The following is a 21,609-nucleotide window of genomic DNA, read 5'->3' as shown; positions in this document are numbered from 1 at the left end:
CTGAGAAGATTTGTGCTGTCTGCTAAATGGACACACTGTTAGGTGCACTTAATCTAGGTAGGGATAAGTGAAAGAGACGACAACCCCCAGTCACTGCTAAATCCCTTTCAATATGAAGAACTAGAGAACTCTGAAAGTATCAGTAACACATGTGTGTTATTTGCAGACATGCTGGGCTGAAGTCATTTGGGTAATGACATTTTGAAAGCATTGTTTTTCACATGAATTCTCAGAAATCACATGGAATTACAATATGTTTATTATTTGATAAGGTTGGGAAAATAAAAATATATGAAGTGATGCTTCATCAATATTTATTTTAAACCTATTTTTTGTTGTTTGAGAAAATAATGGAGAAAAAAAGTCAATCAGTGTTTCCTAAAACCCATACATCTGCACATCCAATAATTGAGAAGTTGCTATTGTTAAAAAAGGACTCAACTCCACATATCATCTGCACTTCCTCCCATCTGAATGAGGAGGTCACAGGTTAACGAGGAAGGCTACCACTTCATGTAATAATATGCCCAGCCACCCGGCTTAATGCGTCATTAGCCTGCTGTGCTCTGTGTATTGTGACTGAGGAAGTTTGTTGTTTCACTTGACTAATGGATGATGTGAGCACCTTTAGCCTGAACCTGGTTTTCTCTGGTGATACGATCTCTCCTGTCCTTGTATCAAGAGTAATTCACTTACTCTCGGCCTATTCACACCTAGTAACAGTGCTTTATTAAGCTAATACACATGCACCTGAGAAAAAAAGTATGGCTCATTATGAAACTGTGGTGGGAATATAGACAGCTTCTGAATCCACATTTACGGTTCTTTGGACACTCTTATCTTTTAAAGATTCAGTGTGTAACATTCAGTAGGGGGTTACATTTATTTTAAAATGATATTGTATTGTTTTTTGTAGCCATACAATAAGCCTTTTACACATACTCTATGTACTTAAAATCCTTGCAACTTGTATGTACCTTGAACAAACCAGTCAGAGCTTACATTTCACTTTTACTACACAAAAGAAGCCAATGCATAAACCAAATTTGAAACCTCTGTATTGATCAGGAACCTCAATACAATTAGCTGATGGACATCTCGGTTTGCTTGTCAATGACGGCGTCCTTTTTGGTTTGCAAAGGCCTGTGGGTTTGTGTTTTCCACCATGATGTGCTAATAGGAAAGTGAGGGGTGAGCAGAGGGGTCGTTCTTTTGGTTGAAATCTGCAGTCTCATCATTAGATTTCACAGGCCGGACCTTTTAGGGATCTTGTATTGTGGATACGTCCCATATAGAGCTTCTGTGGTGTTGTCTGGGAATCAGACTTCCTCTTATTCACCTAATATCAAAAAAGGTTTTGTCATTCTATACCAGTTTAGGAGTTAATCTCATCAGTGTTTGTGAGCCAATAAGAGTGCAGCATTCTGTTTTGGCCCTTTTCCACTATTGTCCCAGCTCGCCTCTTTGGTTTGTGATGCCACTGGTGATCAGCAGTGCTGTCGCTAAATACACCAGACTCCTCTGTTAAATTCCCTAGACATTTCCCTATGTCTTTGTTGGAGATTAACCCATGCATTTAGGATTGTTAAGTCTTTTTAACTGATCTACAGTTCACCATCTCTTCCTGTGACACCACTCTGACCAATCAGTGGTCGGCAGTCTGGCGACTTCACGCATAGTATCGCCTCAGCTCGCTTGGAACCTCGCCAGAGCAGGTACTAAAAAAAAAAAGTAACTGGTACCAGGTACCATGCTAGTGGAAACACAACGCAACTTAACCATGCCAAGGCGAGTTGGGCTGTTGGAAACACGCCATTTGACTGAGATCTAACAGTGCTTGATTCCCAGACTGGCTGTCATGAGGCATGCAAGAAGTTACGCCAGAGATGGAGCTCATTCCCCGAAGTAGAAGAGGAAGATGGGCCTTAACATATGTGTTTTGTTTGATGAATGAAGGAGAAGTGGAGAAGATCTAAAGTGCATGAATTAATATGAGAGCAGGAAGTTGCTCCACATTCCACTGCTGACCATCCCAGCTAAAATTAAAACACATTACTGTAATATGTGATGTAAGTGACGGATGAGACAGATTTAATAAAATTGGGATTGAAAGGAATCTGAATCGAAGAAGACTACCTTCATTAAATGTCTGCAGGACATTGCAAATGGCTTTATTTCAGTTTCGATATGCTGATTAATCGTTCAGCTATAAATTAAACCATAGGGATAGAATAACCATACAGACTTTGCTGATGAGGTTAGTTGGTACAACACATGTGACTCCAGATGGAAGAAAGAAGCTTTGTTTTTGTTTCTTTATTTCAATCGTAAAATTAAAACCATTAAAGGATTAAAGCTTTATTAAGAGAAATGTTCACTTGGATGTGACCCACTTTGTCATGTTGTAGGTACGATTGCCATTGTAATATCCTGCTCTAACAGCAACTGACACTGTAATATCCTGCCAAGTCATATCAATGAAATGAGGTTGTGTCTGCATCACTTTCTTTAGGAACACTGTCTGGGTTGTTGATGCTCTGCAGTTTGAAATACATTCGGCCAAACTTAATGTTGTTTTCGGTGGCAGGGGAAATAAGAAGAACTTCAGCATGAGATTATTTTTCGCTTTATTACTGTCCTGTCAGTGTAAACACTGTTCAAGTGCCAGAAATGATTCAGATGTTTGAGGTTGATTTTGTGATTTAATCTTTACCAGAACCTCAAGAAAAGTGTTTCATTGTTGATTAGTCTTGATTGTTTTATGTGATATATGATATATTCTATGATTTTCCAGAGAGCAAATTGACAAGTTTATTACTTCCCAACCCAAAGGTAGACTGAGCTAACTAATAATATCATACTTATATATACTATATAGTACATTTTTTGTGTACATTTTATTAAAATAAATCAATTCTCTGTGCACTGCTCAGTCAAACAATTAATTCACTTTTATTTTGTTACAGCATGTATGTAGCAAGCTCTTCAGTCTAAATATCAGTTACAGCTAAACCCCCATTAATTATGTAATTTAACAATTCAAGTAAACTAAAAGACATTTAAGAGCTCTTAAAATGATACTTTTCCTGGATCTTAGATTTACCTCCCAACGTTTCAAGAACATTACATTGAAACAAGTCAACTTGAACTTGTCAGAGCATAAAATCTTTTGTTCCTACTTGCACCACTGGCCCCAGCTAGTACCACTAGCACTGCATCTTTATCTATACAAAAAAACAAACAAAAAAAACATACTACTAGAGGTTCCCTGAGGCAGTTTTTGACAACATCTAACCGTGTCACATTCCTGCCCAACGGCAACACTTGTATGATAACATTATCTTTTCTTTGGCCTCTGTTTTTGTCATTTTTCCATTGGTTTGCCTTCAGAGTTCACTACAGATAGAAGAATAGCTTTTAAAACGTGCATGCTTCTTGTCCCTGGCAGTTAAAGCATGAGCATTTCAAAGTTCAGGTTGCTCAAGGTGTGTTACAGCCTCACCTCATGTTGTAAGAGTGTGTCTGTGTGTGTGTGTGTGTGGGTGTGCATGTGTGTACTCAGATGTGACTCCAGCAGGAAAGTATGCGTGTGTGATTTCACTAATCTCTCCCCTCAGCAGCAACATGCCTCAGTTGCGGTCAGACAGGAAGAGAGAGGGGCAGAGATACACTTGTGTAAGAAGTGAGATCATGTGAATCACATTATTGTTTCCCCTCCTTTTTGATCTCATGTGCTACTTTGCAGTAATTAATGGACTCAATGGTCATCTTTTGAAGAGGGGCTAATGTCCTTCAGATTAGGTCATATTCAATTGTTAGTTAGTGAAATATAGGCCTCAAAAGACATGTCTGCCTGTGTTTTTGTTGTGTTAGACAGAGAGACAGAGAAAAGGAAAGAGGAGTATTTTCTAATTTCTAAATACATTACCTAAGCTAATACTCACAGGTTCACACACAGTAAAGCATAGACAGTATAAGCCAGGATTGCATTTTTGTGTATACTTTTAAATATTGTATTAAATTATAATACATTTTATTTTTATTTGAAATGGTTTGACGCTAGAGTGAGATTATCCACAGATCCCGAAATATGTTACAGTATTTTTTTGTATGATATTAGGCGAAATACTTCTTATCCTGCTGTAATTATTAGAGTGAATCTTTTTTCAGAGGAAAATATATTTGTTAATACTTATTTGACATTTATATCTAGTTTTAAATGACCACTGTAAATGTAGATAACTTGTTTTTATTTTGCCAACAAGGGTGTGTGTTAGGAGCATTAGGAACACATATACTACACATAAGTATTTGTTTATTTATCCAAATTAATATTGCCAGCATTTTTGTATGTGGAATGTTTTCTTAGTATCCTGCAGACATAATGCTTGGTGAAATAATTAAATACCATTTACCAAAGGCCCAGGATTAGAATACTATTAAGGGACATAAAGTAACATTACAAAGTGTGACAATATTTATTTAAAATCATAATTGTTTGTTGTTTTTCTTTAGGTCTGCTCATGACGCAATGCTAAAAAACATCTCACTCTTGTGGTGAGCTGAGGTGTGTGGACAGTCAGAGGCGTCATGGCAGAGCTGCCTATTGCCCCGGGAGAAGTCTACATCGAGGTGGAGTATGACTATGAATACAAGTCCAGCAAGGACCGCCTCATCACCATCCGGCAGGGGGATTGCTACATGCTGATCAAGAAAACCAACGAGGACTGGTGGCAGGTGAGGAAAGATGAGGGGACTAAACCATTTTATGTGCCAGCTCAGTATGTCCGGGAGGTCCGCAAAGCCCTAATGCCACCACTTAAACCATTCCCACATCCTCCTGCTGCCACCAGCAATTCACCTCCTCAAAGTGGAGGTTCACTCTGGGTAAAGCCAACTAGCCTGGAGCTGGGTCTCCAGGATCGGCCTGCAGAGGACCTTCACAGACGTGAGTCCAACTCCCGCCGATCTCCATCCGCACAGACTAGCTCCTCTGGTCACTTTAGTCCCCCCACCCAACGCAGGGACAGTAACCACCGCCATGCCCCCTCCACCCCCACAGATCACGACCGAGCTCTGCATGACATCCTAGTTCAGGGTGGAGGTCTCCCGCCCGCCCAAAGAGGAGGGTCCAGCACTCTGCCCCGTTCCCGAGCTCGATCCCCAGAAATGGCAAGGGCCCCACTGGATGTTGACAGCACCCAAAACTATGACTCAGCAGAAGAGGAGAGGCCCACCAATGACTCGGAATCTGGAGACGAACTGAGCAGCTCTTCCACTGAACATCTCCAGGTAAAAATTGAGAACTTCTTCTTCTGGTGTTTGTTGAATGTTTTCATACGCATAAAAACTTTAGGCTCATTTATCTTCTGAGACCCAGTTTGCCTATCTGGATCATTTTGGTTACTAAGAAGTTTTATAGTGTCTGTAGTACAACAAGGAGACTGTCCATGTTCAGGAGCTCTGTTTTGATGGTGTTGGGCAGTGGTTCTCAAACGTTTTATACCAAATACCACCTGAGAAACTATTGAGCTCTTAAAGTAACACCATTATCACCAACATTAATATACAGTGGTGTGAATAGGCCGAGCAGTCAGCTACAGACTTTGCACAGATGGCAGATTTATTCCCAATAAGATAATTTGCTCTGTCATCCTCCTCCTCTTCCTCACATTTATTTCAGATACTGCTATACTATATATACTATAATACAGATACTATAGATACTGCACCCAAACTTGCTCAGCTCCACTCACATCACATCACATACCCTGGTACAGTGTACAGAAGAACAGTATTGCTGATTTTCCACTGGAGGAGGCTTGCGTACCACTGGTTGGTACACATACCACAGTTTGAGAACCATGGGTATAGGGTGTAGGCTCAAATGCTGATGCCTCTAGTGCAATATTTGCAGAGTGTGATTTGATGGGTCATTGCTTTTCTTAATTTCTACTGCAGGCAACAGATCTACAATGCAGTTCAGCAACGCAAAAAGCATTTAAACTGAATGAGCAACGTTACAGATGAAGCCTCCAGCATGTATGCATGAGTGCAGTGTAATGGACCACAGGCATTAAGGGGTTCACCTTCTGCCTGTTCCCACAATAGTGTTGGAGAACAAGTTATTTTCTGGATCATTCACTGGGTCTCTGTTGGTGAAGCTGTTTGAACAGTTGGCTCCTTTTACTCGTTCTCTTGTTATAGTTGTAGTTAGTTTTCCCTTTCGTCATCTATTTACATGTTTCAGTGAACACGGTAACAATGTGTAACTGCACCTTAGGCCTTAGGCCTTTCACCTGAAAGCTTCAGACAGAAAGCCGCAGTGAAATGAGGCAGCTCTTTGCTTGTGAGCTTGGTCAGTGAGGGTTCTTGTTCCTGGACTAGCTCAGTCTGTTGCTGAACAAAAGCCTGGGTCTGTGTCGTGTTGCCACTGGGTGTATACCACTTTTTGTGTATTTGTGTGTGTGTGTCCAACTGTGGGAAAGAGGGAGTTAAGTTTTTTTCAAGTTACACTTTTATTGAATATAGGAGTTTTACAGTTATTGTAATTTTTGCCTGAATAAGAATACTACTCACAAATATCACAGCACCAACTGTACTGATGTACTGACACACTACACTGTACAACTACTCAGTTATTCGTCTTTGTATATTTGACTTTTCGGAAGAAGAAATGTGATCCGCTAACCCTTAATGTGACATAAATGCTCTACTGAGCATAGGCAAATGTCACCATGTGACTAAGATGTGAGGAAGTGCTGCAAATGTTTTTTTAGCACTTGGTTCATTATACTTTTAAAACAAAAATGTGTAATTAACATCTAAAAATATATATATATATATATATATATATATATACATACATACATAAATACACACTGTCAAAGAAACTGAAGGAACAATAGCTACTTGTTCTGGGTTGAACCCGCAAAGTAACCTTCAACATGTTTGGTCATAGTTTTCAACAAGAAAAATATTGCTTTCAGTCACAGTCAAAGCAAAGTATTCCTAAATCATACAGGCACTGATTTATGTGAGACTCAACGTATACAACGTGTACCTTTTCTTTTAGACTTTCAGTCGCCCTGTTTGTCACTTTGGCCCATATTTTTACTCCCTCAGATTTCAGCGAGATACTGCAAGTCACCCAGTGACGTCACTGTCATTCAGTGTGATGTGTTTGTTAAAGGTCACCTTAAAGTGAACACGTATGTACGTTTTGGAAATTCTCTGGAAAGTTCATAATGGTGTTCCTTCCTCCCTCGACCATTCAGTTTGCCATATCAATGGCAGTAGAAAGGTCAGAGTTGTCGAGCTTGTTTTTGGTTGTGTATGACCAACCAGTCCAGCTTTGTCTGCAAATAAACACTGTGGGATTTTCTCACACTGTGAGTCATTCGATCCACAACTTAAATGATCACAGTAAAGGCGAACTTGGTGCCTGGTAATGTGAGTGAGGCACTGCTGAACAATGTCAACAGGAAATATGTCGTTTGGCTTGGATATCAGGACACCTGGTACACAGTACAGTCACTGTTTTGTGTCAGTGTCATGTAAGTATCATGTGTGTTAGACTGTGAGTTATCACAACAGCAGTGCAATAGCTTTACGCTAATGTGATTTATCACAGATGGTCACAGGCAAAACCTGCAGTTCAGAAATAAAACAAAAACTTTGGGCTGCACCAATGAAATACTGTGGTATGGACAAAACTATACAGAGGAAGACAAGATATGAGGAAGACAATTGCACACTTCGTCACCTCAAATTAATACTTAATACAGAGAGAAACGATGGCCACTGCACCAGTGGCTAAACAGGTGTTGTGTTCCTTTAAGATAATTTCACTCTCACTAACTCATTGCACATACATTTACATACTAACTTAGTGGTTAACTTAGCAATGGTGGCTACATGCTCTCCCTCTCAGTCTCATGTGGGTGAAGCCAAACACAACTGTACATAAATGCCGACCACGGTGTTAAGCAACTTAAATGTATCGCGGTGAAAATTCCTTTACCATGACACAAACCTACTCAACACAAAAAAATGTAAGTTTAACATCTGCTGTCATATTGACATTTTGAGGCGAGGTAGCAGCCAAATGCACAGTAATTATTTTTTGGTTATCCCTTATCATATATCATATAATATGGAGGTACATATGTCCATCTGTCTGTCGCAGCATGGCTTCCATTTTCACATGCAGCGTGATAGCGTGGTCATGCACTTTGGTGTCCTGTTGCAGGTAAAGAAATGATGAGTTACTCCTCATCCACCTTATCTGGTATATTTCAGGAAGGACCTGTTAATGACAGAATGGTTACCACAATGGTATTCCTTTTATTGATTTATTATTGTTTGGTCAGGCGGATCCCACTAAACTCCTGTGTGCTGCATAGTGGATGATGGTGACGTGAAACTGTCCCAGTTTCAGTGGGTTGCTTGTTTGTTTTTCCTCTGTCCTAACGACACGCTGCTGCTGATAACACCACAGATGAGAGGCGGGACTTCCTGAAATGTACAGACTCTGCTTCTTGTGGGAAAACAGACCGAGGTGAAAGTGAGCCTGTGATAGCAGGAGATTTACTGAACTTTAAAACAGAGCAGCAGTGTAAGAGCAGTGTGTTTGAGTCTCCAGCTGCCAGGCCTTGGTCCTTATTGATGGCTCATGCAGCTCCTTATGATAAGCTTTGTGACCAAGCAGTGACAAGTGTGTCTGCAGAACTCATCACCATTCTCATATCTGTTGACACTGAAGGCCTACTTTGTCAGTACATGTGTGATTGGTTCACTTTTAATAGCAGCAAGTATATAATCTAGAATGAGGGGCACATTGCAATAATCAGTAAAATGATCAGAAATAACACTTGGTAGATTGCTGCTGTTCTTGATCTTTTGTTTTGTGTCATTCCAGATTATCCACTTTCAATTTCTCACCTGTTTGATGCTATTCAGTAATTCTGTTTAACCCTCTTATGACCATCATGATAATCAGGCCGGCTGGATTTATTTTGATTTTAAAGCTGTAGTATTGTCAAAAAATGTTCAATGAGTGAGTGCTTCTGCCTCTTTTTCCAAGATTCACTCTGAATGTCTGGCAGTTATTCAACCATTTAGGAATTACAGTACTGATAAGCTGATGTCACAAACGTATGATGCGCTTGTGAATCTTGTCAGTTATTTGGAGAGCTGTTCTGCGGAAATCCTGAGGGCTACCGTAATGACAAGTATTTGGGCACAAAGCTCTATTTCTTTATAGTCCTTTAGCTGAGGTCAAGTTAAAAGTTAGGGTAACAGTTATATTTGGCCTTTACTGGCATTTTAGTAGGAAGTGGTTTTATGAAAAATATTCAGCATCTGAAGTGAGGTTTTTTTTTATATGCCCATCAGCCACTGATTCCTTGTGAGAAGTCACCAATTGAGATATCACCTGACACCTTGAAAACATCTTGAAGCCCCTTGTCTCGGTGGATTAGACATTGTGTCCATTGAAGCAGATGTTTCCCTACAGCCACTAAGTGTAATGGTTGTCAAGGTCTCAGTGTGTTTTAATTTTTTTTGCTTCACTGCACGGCCTCATCCTTTCAGCATTACAACATCTCTCTTCCTTTTGGATCATCACTGAGTATGCCATACACCACATGCAGAGTTTCACAGGCTAGTGCTGATGCCAGTTTTGGGGAGTGAACATTCTCTAGTACTTATTTTCTAATTCTGAATTTGGCAATGACATATCATTATTAAAGCCTTTTTTTCCACATATGGATGTAATTGAGACTCTATTATGCTCCATTTGTAAAAACATTATACAATTATTACGAAATAAACACACATTTTAAATTGATTAAATATGACTTTTTGTTTTATGTCCTAATGCAGTCAAAATTGATATGCAATGTCTGTCAGAAAAAAATGCAACAAGATATTGTCACCAAATTGTTTAGTCCTGCATCTCACTGTGTTTGAGCTGTCGGTAAGATCATCTGAGAAATGAACAATAATTTGTGGTTTCTCTGCACTCACTGTTGGAAGAAACACACACCTAAGGCTAACCCCCTCTCTCTCACAGTCAGTAACACCATCACTACCCTGCAGTCTCCCATCATTCTTCATGACAGCTGTAATCAGCTAAAACCCTCTGAGCGGGATGATTGATTGGAGGAAGCACCTCCTCAATTCACTGATTTTTGTTGCGTGGCAGGAAGTGGAGTTGACATATGTATTTTTTACACTGTCACACCTGACTCTACATTAAGTGATTGAACATATCCATGTATATTAATGTTCATCCAGTGCACATAAAATTAGTAATATATGAATCCTCCTTCAGCCAGTCTGTACAGTCTCTCAGTCATGTCTGTTTAGTCATTTATCAACTCACACATGAGCAGACACAGCTCATACGCACATTCAATCATCTTCATGTCTTGATAGCCATCAATAAATAAAGTATGAAAACAATTTCAATTGAAGAGTTTAATTATTTTTTCTGTACATTCATTTATTATGTCACATGTCGACTGTGGCAGGTCAAAGGATTTATTTCCTTAATTTCAGGTTTTCAGGAGTAAATCTTCCCACAATATTTTCACTTCACTTGGCTTTGATTTGTACTATAAATATTTCCTGGGAATTCTTTTATCCTATTATTGTGTATTTCATAGCCATCATTACTGATACTGATCATTGTTCTACCAAACACACATTAGTTAACTGCTCATACTGTTGGCGACTGAAAAGTATTGTTGAAATGAAATGCATGTCTTACGGCTGTTGACAGAAGGGGAGTGTTAGTATCACTAAATTTAAATAACCAGCTAAGACACTTTCCCAGACGTCCACTTCATGTCAAGCTGAAATAGTTTTTATTGTGAAGTAAATCATTAAGGATCATTTTTTGCTTCACATATTTGGGATTTGAGCCAGAAAAACACCCTCCCACCTTCAGGAAAATCACCATCAGCAAACAGCAGTTAATTCAGTTCAAGTCTCAGTGGAGCTCTGCAGTCTGTGATGGTGTCAGTTTGTGTGTGTGTGTGTGTCACCAGTGTTATAAAGCAGCTCTGAGGGCTTTAAAGTACTGCTCTGTACTGATCCGACCTGAGACACACACAGAGCTGCAGTCGTCTGGCGGCTGACCCAACCCTTCTCAGTGTGTTTAACTGTTGTGTAACAGAGCACAATTAAGGCCAAGTTTGACACCCTAATGCAGTACAATGAAATGCAGTCCCTTTTTATCATGAAGCAAAAACCCCGCTCACATTACACAAGAGAATAACAAATGTTAAATCAAATCTTTAAAGGGATGGATAGAAACTTTTTGTTACTATCATTACTCTGTATGACAAAAGTTTAAGTTACCATCATGGACAGTAAATTTGGTTAGGGGAAAAAATGGATACAGTGAATATTTCGTGTTGTGATATTATATCGCTTTTGAGACACCAGGTATCCATTTTCTTTAGCATATAATGCTTCTTTTTTTTTACTGATGTTGCAAATAAACATAAATCAATTGACGTTTCAGTCAGGTGCTGTTGTGTCAGTATATCGCAATATATGATTTCGCAGATACTCGTGATAATGTATCATGACTTACAGTATATGCTGCATTGTGGTGTCTCTGACGATTCCCACCCCTAGTATTTGTCAACATTTGGCCCGGTGTAACATACAAGTGTATCCTTAATAGCATCATATATCATATCACTAAATAACAGCTGCATTTGTAGTGGGAGTGATGTGAAGATTTGTCAGCTTTTCCAGAAATCGACTTGTGAGGAAGATCAGAAGGTTTAACTCAAACAGATTTTTTTCTCCACGTTAGAATCTTAATATAGATGGATACTGTAACTTCTATAGCGTTGGACTGATGAATTGGAAGCTTTAAAGACAAACACAGCTGCCAGTAGTAAAACAAATATCCTTGAAAGTGATTATGTGGGTTAATCCAGTGTAAATTGCGACTATGCCCTGTATCGCTTCTTTGATGAGAAACAAAGATGAGAAGTGTCTGTGTAGGGCAAGGGGCACTTTGTTCCCCTCTTCATGGAGCTTTTCTTAATCTCTCTGAGAGCTGCAATTGTGTGTGTGTGTGCGTGCGCGTGTGTGTATGTGTGTGTAAAAATGCATGTTGGTTATTATGTCAGCAAAGGCTGTTTGTTGTGCAGGCATTACAGGAGAGCAGGTCAAGCTGTGAGTTATGTGGCAGCTGTGGGAGAGTCAGCATCACTGAGTGCTCTCTCTCTCCCCCCCTCTCCCTCTCCCTCTCTCTCTCACTGTCTCTCTCTGTTTATGTAAGAATGTGTGAGTGAATAAGAGTCGGTGTGTGCATGTGCGAGTGTGTGTACAGGGCCTCAATTATCTTCTGTACCACAGTGTCATGTCAGTCAGTCAGACAGAGAGTGTGTGAATAGGCAGAGGCTGCTGCGTTTCGCTGCATCATCTTTGTCCTCATCAGCTCCACTGGCCATTTACACTTTTTCCTCTGCAGCGGCAACTCACCTACAGGACAGTATGTACCCAGATGAGAATGAGACGGTAAGGCAGCTTCTTTATCACACTCACAAAACTGCAGGAACCATCACATGCATCAGTCAGCAGCAGCCTCTCTTCACACAGCTGCATGTGCATTTTCTGCCAAGTCAGAGCAACCCCCTGTATAGTATGTTGTTCTGCTGTGTAAAAGTAAACCACTGCAGTGAGTGACTGATATCTGTAAATGTTTAACAGCTGATGCAGTTAGATTCAGTGTGCGTTTCACTCTTTGAATTAAGTGCTGTGTCTGATTTCAGTTGGGTATCCATACAGTATTATGCACCAATATCTAGCGTTAGCTAGATCAGTTTGTTGTGTCCTATACGATGCTTATATCACAACCTTGAATTTACACCTGATATTGATCTGTCCAGTCTGTCTTTATTATCTTTTCAACAACTTAGCTGTTTGTAGGGCTGCAACTCATGATTATTTTCATAATCAATCAATCAACCTGTTAATTATTTTGACTAATACGATTAGTACTTGTTTGTTTCCGTAACATGTCAGAACATGTTGTAAAAGGTTGATCAGTGTTTACCAAATCTGGAAGTGATGATGTTCTTGAATGTCTTGTTTTGTCCATGAATCGAAAATGATTCAGTTTTAATGATTTCTTTGTTATACCAGCAAATATTCACATTTAAGAAGCTGAAAAACGCTGATGCAGCTGTCATTGCTGTCTCACACTTACGCACAATAATTCTGTTGACTTTAAATGGATCAGAGTCAAGTGTTGCCAAACTGCATTGTGGGTCTCCTTCACTTGGCTCATGTTGCATGCTTAAGAATCTGAGAAATGCTCAACTTTCCAAGCAGCAGCATGAGTGTTGACCAATCAAATCACATAGTGCACATATTCCAACACAGGTGCTTGCACATACGTGCGTTAGCTCAAATACTGCACTGCCAAAACAGAGCTCTCAAACAGGATTTTTCTCCCCACTGTTGATGTTGTCGTACAGGGTGTGCCCAACAATGGTGAACACAGCAAACATCACTTTGGCAACAATAGCAACTCTTGCTATGTAGTTAGCCATGACAGCCCTGCTTTGATAACTACCTGCAGCACCAAGTGTCAGGCCTGCCCACCATCCCTGACATGGCAGACATCTCTCTTTACAGCATGGTGCCTGTGTTAAGTGAAGCATATATGCTTTATTTAAGGTTTATGAACATTATCAGACTTCACATTTTTATTTTCCTAATGTCCAATAGAGTGCTGGCCAGTATCAGAGCAGTGCAGAGTGTTTTATTGGCTCATCCATACAGATATCATGATGCCAATGCAAGTGGAGGGTTTTGAGCACTGAAGTTGCCCACAGAAGCTTCCAGTCAAACACGCACTCACAGCTTATGTGACTGTTTCTCTCTCATGTCTGTATCTCTGCGTCTCTCTCTCTCTCTCACACACACAGATCAGCTGATCTTGCAGCTTTTGTTTACCTGCTCAGGGCAGACATGTGTTTATTATCTATTTGTTCAGCTTGAGCGCTCTAAGAGATCCATAACATTGATCACTGAAAGCCTCCTCAGCTACTTTTTCCTTGAATCAATAAAATTGTTCAGCAGAAGAGACCGACGGAAGGTTCAGTTGTGTCATCCTGAAATGTTTGAATTGATGATGGCATGCGACAGGATAGCTAAGAGGATGCGCTAAGCACTGGCCATGCTTCATTATATAAGCTCCGGCCACAAAGCATTTGTTTGGACAGCTGGCTGGTGAGACGAGCTCAGGGAAGCAGAGAATAATGGGATGGAGGACGAGGACAGGGTGGAGTTGCAGACACAGACCGAATAAAACAGTGACTGTATACACTGTTGGGACAGGGCGTTATTGCTTTTCAATATTATTGTGATATTTTGAGACTGTTTGATATACAGTACAAGATATACAGTACTTGATATAAAGCTGGACACAGGCTGTTTGAGCTCATAAAACATTTCCTTTTTCGAGGTCTCTTACTTTGCAAATACTTAGATGTATTATCTACCCTAAAAAAATAGTATAGAAATTTCTGTTATAGATATTCTAGCTGTTTATTATCTGTATTACATACTTAATTTGACATGATATCAAGTATATTTCCTTGGCTTTTTAATGGTTTCATTTGTAAGAAACAACAAAATTGCCTATACATTTAGTCAAATTTTGCTGTGACATTAATAATTAGGGTTTAAAATTGAGGAAGGTAGATAAAACCATAAAAATTCCTACAAGAAACAATAAACAATACATGTGTTTAATAAATCTGCCGTTAGAGTTAATCGTAAATGAGAAGATGAGTTCTTTTATCTCGGCTTCTCAAAGGCTGCTCTTTCACTGAGATCAGCTCTTTCCAAACCAGTATATCTGAGCAGCCACTAAATGACAGAGAGCCATTTCCACCATATAATCTCCCTGTCCAATATAAATAAAGGTTTGCTTGTGGCCCTGCCCATGTGTACTTATGTGTGTCTAGCTGATGACAGCGCCCACTATAATTTCTCACTTTCCAGAAGACAGCACTGTTTTGTGTCCACTTTGCCCTCAAGTTACGTTCAGAGTCAAAGATGATACATTTGGAAAAACAGGAACAAGAGTTTTCTTTTTCTTACTGTACTTATTAACTTGTCCAGTCTTGATCTGATTATTGTTTCCTTTCATGAAAGCAAAGCTCTCTCACAGTTTTCTATTTTAGTCATGTAATCATTCAGAAAATGAATTTGATCTTTTAGATATAGGAAAATTAGCAGTTGACATTTTCACTGCTGTTTAAGCTGCAGTACTCGGTGAACAGGGACATTTACTTTCCTCTTTGTACGTTACACTTGATGTTTATTCATTGATGCAGTTTTTTGTTTTTGTGGATACAGCCATTTTTCTGACTCTGGCGCAGAAAGATTGTTTATTTTGTCAACATATCTCCAGAGCATTGTTTTTACATATTGTCTTGCATTTTGTGACGATTGTGGCATTGTTCTAGGTTATGATGTACTAAAGATGAAACGGGCTCTAAGATTTCTTCATTGCTCAAGGCCTTCTATTTTTGTTTAATCATAAATTACTTAACTGAGACATGTTTAGGCCAAGTAGTTGCCAAATTGTTTCAAACCTGCAAGTTCAAACCCTGATGCACCTGTGGCGAATGTCTGCCTGCTGCTTGAATCCTGAACAATTTGCAAAGATTTCAGGGCGATCTGTGCAGAAAATTAGCTTTAAAATACTCTGACTGTGATATGAGTGCTTTGGAGGAACAAAGATAACAGAGCTGCAGAGTCATGCTGGGGAATTGGCTGCACACTGTCAGCTCTCCTTGGTTTAATGTCAACTCATCTCCTGCAGGATAAAAGCTCCTTAACTTCCTGTGTGGACTGTGCCCCTGGGAAAATTCTATTCCAGATTAGATTAGTAGATTATTTCAGGAGCCTTGTCTGCCTCTTCCTCCTTCCTTCCTTTTCCTCTTCCTCTCCCTCTCCCCTGCTGATAATTCACAACTTAATAAATTCACATCATCTGTACTTATCTGCAAATGTCTTTAAATCCCACAAATGAAACTTATCAACTCCTCTATGTTTTGCTGAGCTTGTTCAGTATGACCAGGTTTTTGTGCCTTGTTGAGATTTTCTGTCAAGTCTGAGACATGATGCACACTTTAGTTCATTTGCATTCAGGACCCGAAATACAGGTTCAGGCCCAGTGAATTGCTGCTATTCTGAAAAGAAAAAAGCAAGCATTCTTTTCCCCTCAAGGACAGTTGGATTCTAGTGTGTGCCTTTTGTGAATACAAAGTCAAACCACACAATGCTTGTTGTTATCTTTCATAAAGGTGTGCTGGTCTCTCTACCCGCTGTTTTCTGGTCATTTGTAATTATTGAAAGACAATCTTGTCTTTGCTCTGCTACAGTATGACAGAGTGGCAAAGGTATTACTGACAGGAAGACAGTATGTAAAAATCATCAGCCCTGGAGTTGTCTTTTATCATCTTAAAGATGTGTCCACACACACACATGGAGGGAGAGAGGGAGAAGGAGCGCGTATATCCTGACGCAGTGCTGTAGCTGAAGGGCACAGTCAGAACAGACATGCCATGTCATGACATGCCACTAAATTAGATGAGTGTGATATAGCAGCATCTAAATGGTCACAGACAAGGTCAGAAGTACAAGGATAACTGTGGAGGCATATCACCCAAAGTCTAAACATGAATTCTTCTCTTCAGCTTAAGTTCAGCTTAAATTCTCATCCTAGCATTAGAATAAAAGTAGTTCATATGTTGATGGTTGCTCATGTAAGTGTTCCTCATGTACACACAATGTGTAGTTATTGCAATGTCAACATGCACAATATACATATTGCAAAAAAAAAAAAAAATCCCCATTAATACTACTTGGTGGCAGTAAATGAGAGGTACATTTGGTTGAAAATAGCAATGAGAGACATTGCATTTTGATTTAAATTAGGTTTAATTGTGCTGAAAATTTCTTTTTTTATTTATATATTTTTAACAATCCAGCTATATGTGATGTTTACCATTGTTTTCAGTAAAACCATGTTGTTGGAATATATATATATAATGCATTTCATTTCAGTGTCTACATAGTGTCTCATGTTGGCAGCAAAACCGAAAGCAGAAAGACAACACGTGACACCAAAAATGATGTCCCCCAGTTTGTTTGTTTTTTAACATAAAGAATAATGCATAAATCAGTTATTCATGAAAATGTCTTGCATTGCTTTCAGACTGATTCTTGCGTTATGCTACTTTATACCATTGCCTCATACCTAGCACCACATAAGCCTTGGTGTTACCGAGTGCCTCTCTTGGGTAAATTCTATCTTTTTTTTTTTTTTACTTCAGGTTGGAACATGTTTGAAGGAAATAGCAGTCAGGTACTGTGGTATCTCAGAAATTGAATCTTACTTCTGAATAGTTGGAAAGTGCAGATTTAATTTTTATTTATTTATTTTTTACATCTCTATGTCCCTGTGTACATATGAGAATGACCCAGTGCAGGATTAGTATGGTCAGTGATCACTGCCAGCAGCTGGCTCGCCTCTCGCCACGTAGCTCCACATAGATTTAGATTTAGCAAGTAGATGGAAAACAGCCAAGAGACCTGCACCAGCAGCTCAAAACACATGTGCACAGCATTTTTTTAACCTTCTCATATTCTTCTCATATTACCCACACTCTGTTCTTGAAACAAAAAGTTTGTTCTTCGCTGTATGAACATATATTTATATTTAGCAGCAGCACCCTGTTTCAAAGACACAGTAGTTAGCCACTATTTGTGTTTCAGTACAACTTCCGATCTCTGACACCCATCTTTTAAACTACTAAGCTGTAAACAATGTGTTTGTGCTGTTGCAAAAGCCATACCCAGCCAGTGTTGGACTGATCATGAGTATTTTATGAGCTCATTACTAAGGAATTGCTTTAAAACATAGTTAAAAGTATTTTTGAGTGACGAAAAATTAATATTTAGACTTTTTACCTTTCTATCGTCTTCATTCCATTTACATAATGTTTGCTCTAAATTTGTGCTGATAAAGTCATTTATAATAAGAGATGTTCTGACATGCTACTGGCTGATGGGAGGAGCATCCTTAGCCAGGGGAACACTCTTCATGCTTGTTTCTTCCTCATACTTGCCCTGTACTCTCCTCCTCATCTTTAAAGAGGTGCACTGTTGAGACATGTGGCTTTAGACCAGGACACGTGGCCGCCTCAGTGTAGCTGGAGGAGGTGAAAAGTACGAGTGCATGTCTTTTTCGTTCTTCTTCTACACCACATTCTTTGTAGTGTGCAGAAACATGTTGGCACTTGATCGAGGTGACCAAAGGATACAGAAATATTCATATCATGTTAAGTTTTCTCATGAGCTTTTGTAAACCACAGTGGCTGCCCACATCACCTATTGGACAATAAAACACACACACACACACACACACACAATGAAGTATAGATGTACATGAAAAGCAGCACTAATGCAAGTTCAGGTAGTGAAGAATAATGAAAGGAAAACAAAGGGCACAGCAAAGTCAGCTGCTTCCTTTTCCAGAGATAACACTCATGTTGTCCTTTCATTCAGAGGCAGCTCTTGCATCTGCATTGTTCTGTGGTTTAACTGGGATACACAATGATCAATGAGGTTCTGACGGCAAACACAGCAGACTACTAGACACGGGCAAAGAGAAACAGGAAAGAGTAATAAAACTAATGCAGGAGTTATTTTTTATTAGGTGTAGTTGTCCTCCGACCAGTGAAATCAGGCAGAGGGGATTAGTTGTTGGTCTGTTTCTGTCTCCTCATTGAGTCGATGGGCTCTATGGCTGCACATTATTTCCTCTTCACTCAAACACCAGTTACCTTGCTCTGTCATTCGCTGTGTGAAAACACTTTGGAGGCAGCATTTGGGCTCATCGTCGAGCTTAATTACACTAAACTTTAATTGCTCTGTTGTTTTGTCTCTGCATGCTGTTGCTCAGCTTTCACACATCACAGTTATTTGTATATTCTCTATCACAGAGTGTCAAAGTAGCTCTTGGTCCTGAAGGCATAACTTGCTCCACTGATGTTTTCCAATTAGTTCTAGACTATTAAATATAGCCCAGAGTGCACCTTTGGTTTGTCACATAACAATTATTTTCTTTATCTACAAATGTACTAATTACTCTCCCATTCTAAATAAATTATCAAAATTAGTTCAATCTATAAAATAGATAGTGTAGCTTATATTTGCCAATTAACTTCTTGGTTGACTTTTTAAATGTCCAGGTGCTTTTCAGGACTCAAAAAACACAGTAAATAACCTGTCTTAAGTGTTGAGAAATTGGCTGTTACTGGGCTGTGAGTCCATATTCCTAAGGTTTCAATTTATTTTGATTTGTGTTAATTATTCATTTTGGGATATTTGTTACAATACCTGTTTTGCTAGAACATGAAAGAGATTTTCCAGAAGAGAACTTTTCTTCTGTCTGTTTTTAAATGATACCAGAGGCAGCCATTCTAATAAAAGATATGTCTTGCTATTCTGAACTCCTAACTCCACTGTTTTTTAAATGTGGAAAAAACTAGATATCACAAGAAGAAAGTTGACTGGGTTATACTAGCATGATGACTCTATCTCATGCTGGTGCATATCAAAATCAATCAGCAAAAACCAGTGCTGTTTCTGGAATGAAGAAACTTCTTCTTTCAACCCACATCTGCCTGTAAGTTTCTGAATAAACCTCAGTTGGCTTAAAATAACTGTCGGGCCAATAACCTACTTTAACTAATCAGGCCAGTGCTGCACTGACCTCCTTCATGTTGTTTGAACTGAAAAAGTTGCTTCAGGCTACTGAGTGGGTAAGTTTCAACTGCTTTATATATATATATATATATATATATATGTATATATATATATATATGTCTGTGTGTATGTATATGGAAGCGCTACTAATTTTCTGCCATTTATGAAAAATATCCATCTCAGTTACAGCAATCCCTGTGATTTTGGGGTGTTTCCACAATTTGTGGTGCTAGTAAAAGGCCGCTTGTGTCACTTGAAGGCGTGACTCACTCCTTTTCCAGTGCACAGTCATTTATGAGGTCTACTCTTGCGTTTTTGCCTCAAATATTTGAATGACGCTTAGTGTTTTTGTTAATGTTTAGCCACATTAAACCGTTTTATCAGATCATGTTTTGTCCCAGCTCTGAAATGTTTTCCAGTGTTTGTCCATGACACTCTGTTGATGATATTAATGGATGAAGCTTAGGCATCAACATGGAGTGTTTCATATTGTATACTATGTATAAAGCCTGTATTTGATGTGCAGTCCCTCAGACTGCCTCTATCATTAGTCCTTCATGCGTTTGACCACTCACCCACATGTTTGACCTCACAGCCATTATTAAAGCTCTGAGGAGAAGACGGTGGTTTTTCTTTGGTTCAGAAGTGGAAAGAAACCGTTATGGGCAATGACCTAAAGCTGTGAGACTGATGTTGGTGTGGTGTTTGTGTTTGTTGCTAAGGGTGTCCGTCCACACCTACAGCTTCTCAATATCCAGCCAGTAAAAATCTAATTTGTAATGTGTTCTACTAGGAAATTATGGGCTGTAGCCACAGATAATGATCTGGAAAATTTAATTACAAAGTGCTTCACAAGACAGTACAAGTAATACAGCCATAATAGTTAAATCACCATCAAAATTAAGAACAACAGTTTAAAATTTTTTACATTTTTACAAATTTGAACATCTGAAAAATTTAAATTCCATTATATCAGCAATAATCTATCTCAAATTATTTTCAAACATAAATCTGGAAAGGCCCTCGGATTAAGTAATAAGTAAGTCTTATTGGTATATTTGTTTATTGATCCTTTCAGTTCCAAGAAAATTAGATATTAAAAGTTTATAGTCAAATGGAAGCTCCAATCAGTTTGTGCACCTATTTAAGATGTAAGTTTTCACTGACAGCCACAATTTTCAATATTTAACAAATACTTAAATAATTGAAAGTACAAGTCGAACAGCTTAATTCAAACTGATTTGTAATCCCTTTACTTGGCACCAAAATGTAGGAGGTAGGGCTCTTATAGCAGCACCAAGAGGAGCACTTAACTTCACTAAATGTGTCATAAGAAGTCCCCTGACTTTGCTCCAGCTAGTATCATCACCCAAGGCAGCCTGGTCATTTTTGGATGAATAAAGTCTACTTAGATAATGACTGCGCTCCAATGTGTCTCCTTTTATTTCTGTCACACAGACTGAGCTCAGCTGAGCATCATGGCAGTGATGTGTCCCTGTTTCTCTGGGTTAATGGGCATATAACCTCATTTATGTCCATGAATGAACATCAAATACATCTGGACATGGCCTTAAAGGAACTTTGTCTGTGTTTGAATGAATAATACTCAGTCCTGTTTCTCCCACCACTGGCTTCAGTCTGAACTTATTCAGCGAACCCAGCTGGTTCAACAGTGAAGCTGTGTGTGTTGTAATATGATCTGACAAGTTGTGATACTAATGTGTTGAAGTCCATTTTCCTCAGCTTATCTTGTTTAATACGTTAAGCTGCATGAATTGTCCAGTTTTG

At 39.1% G+C, this 21,609-nt stretch overlaps 1 protein-coding gene across 16 annotated transcripts in view; it reads left to right on the top strand.

Moving 5' to 3' along the window:
* The window catches only part of LOC131470106 (rho GTPase-activating protein 12-like), a 45,765-nt gene that overhangs the window by 3,479 nt on the left and 20,677 nt on the right, over positions 1–21,609 (top strand). For 14 of the 16 annotated variants that reach the window (XM_058645682.1, XM_058645707.1, XM_058645764.1 and 11 more), the window contains exon 2: positions 4,516–5,292. In XM_058645682.1, coding sequence (XP_058501665.1) covers positions 4,591–5,292 — 702 coding nt within the window. In that variant the 5' untranslated portion in view covers positions 4,516–4,590. Of the gene's footprint in view, positions 1–4,515; positions 5,293–12,374; positions 12,547–21,609 lie in introns of those variants that run through there. The other 2 variants (XM_058645718.1, XM_058645798.1) reach the window with 2 other exon arrangements.

Source organism: Solea solea, chromosome 1, assembly GCF_958295425.1.
Source record: "Solea solea chromosome 1, fSolSol10.1, whole genome shotgun sequence".
In the NCBI taxonomy this organism is placed as follows: domain Eukaryota; kingdom Metazoa; phylum Chordata; class Actinopteri; order Pleuronectiformes; family Soleidae; genus Solea; species Solea solea.
Note: the sequence above shows the minus strand (reverse complement) of the source record. Positions and strands in the feature narration are given on the sequence as shown.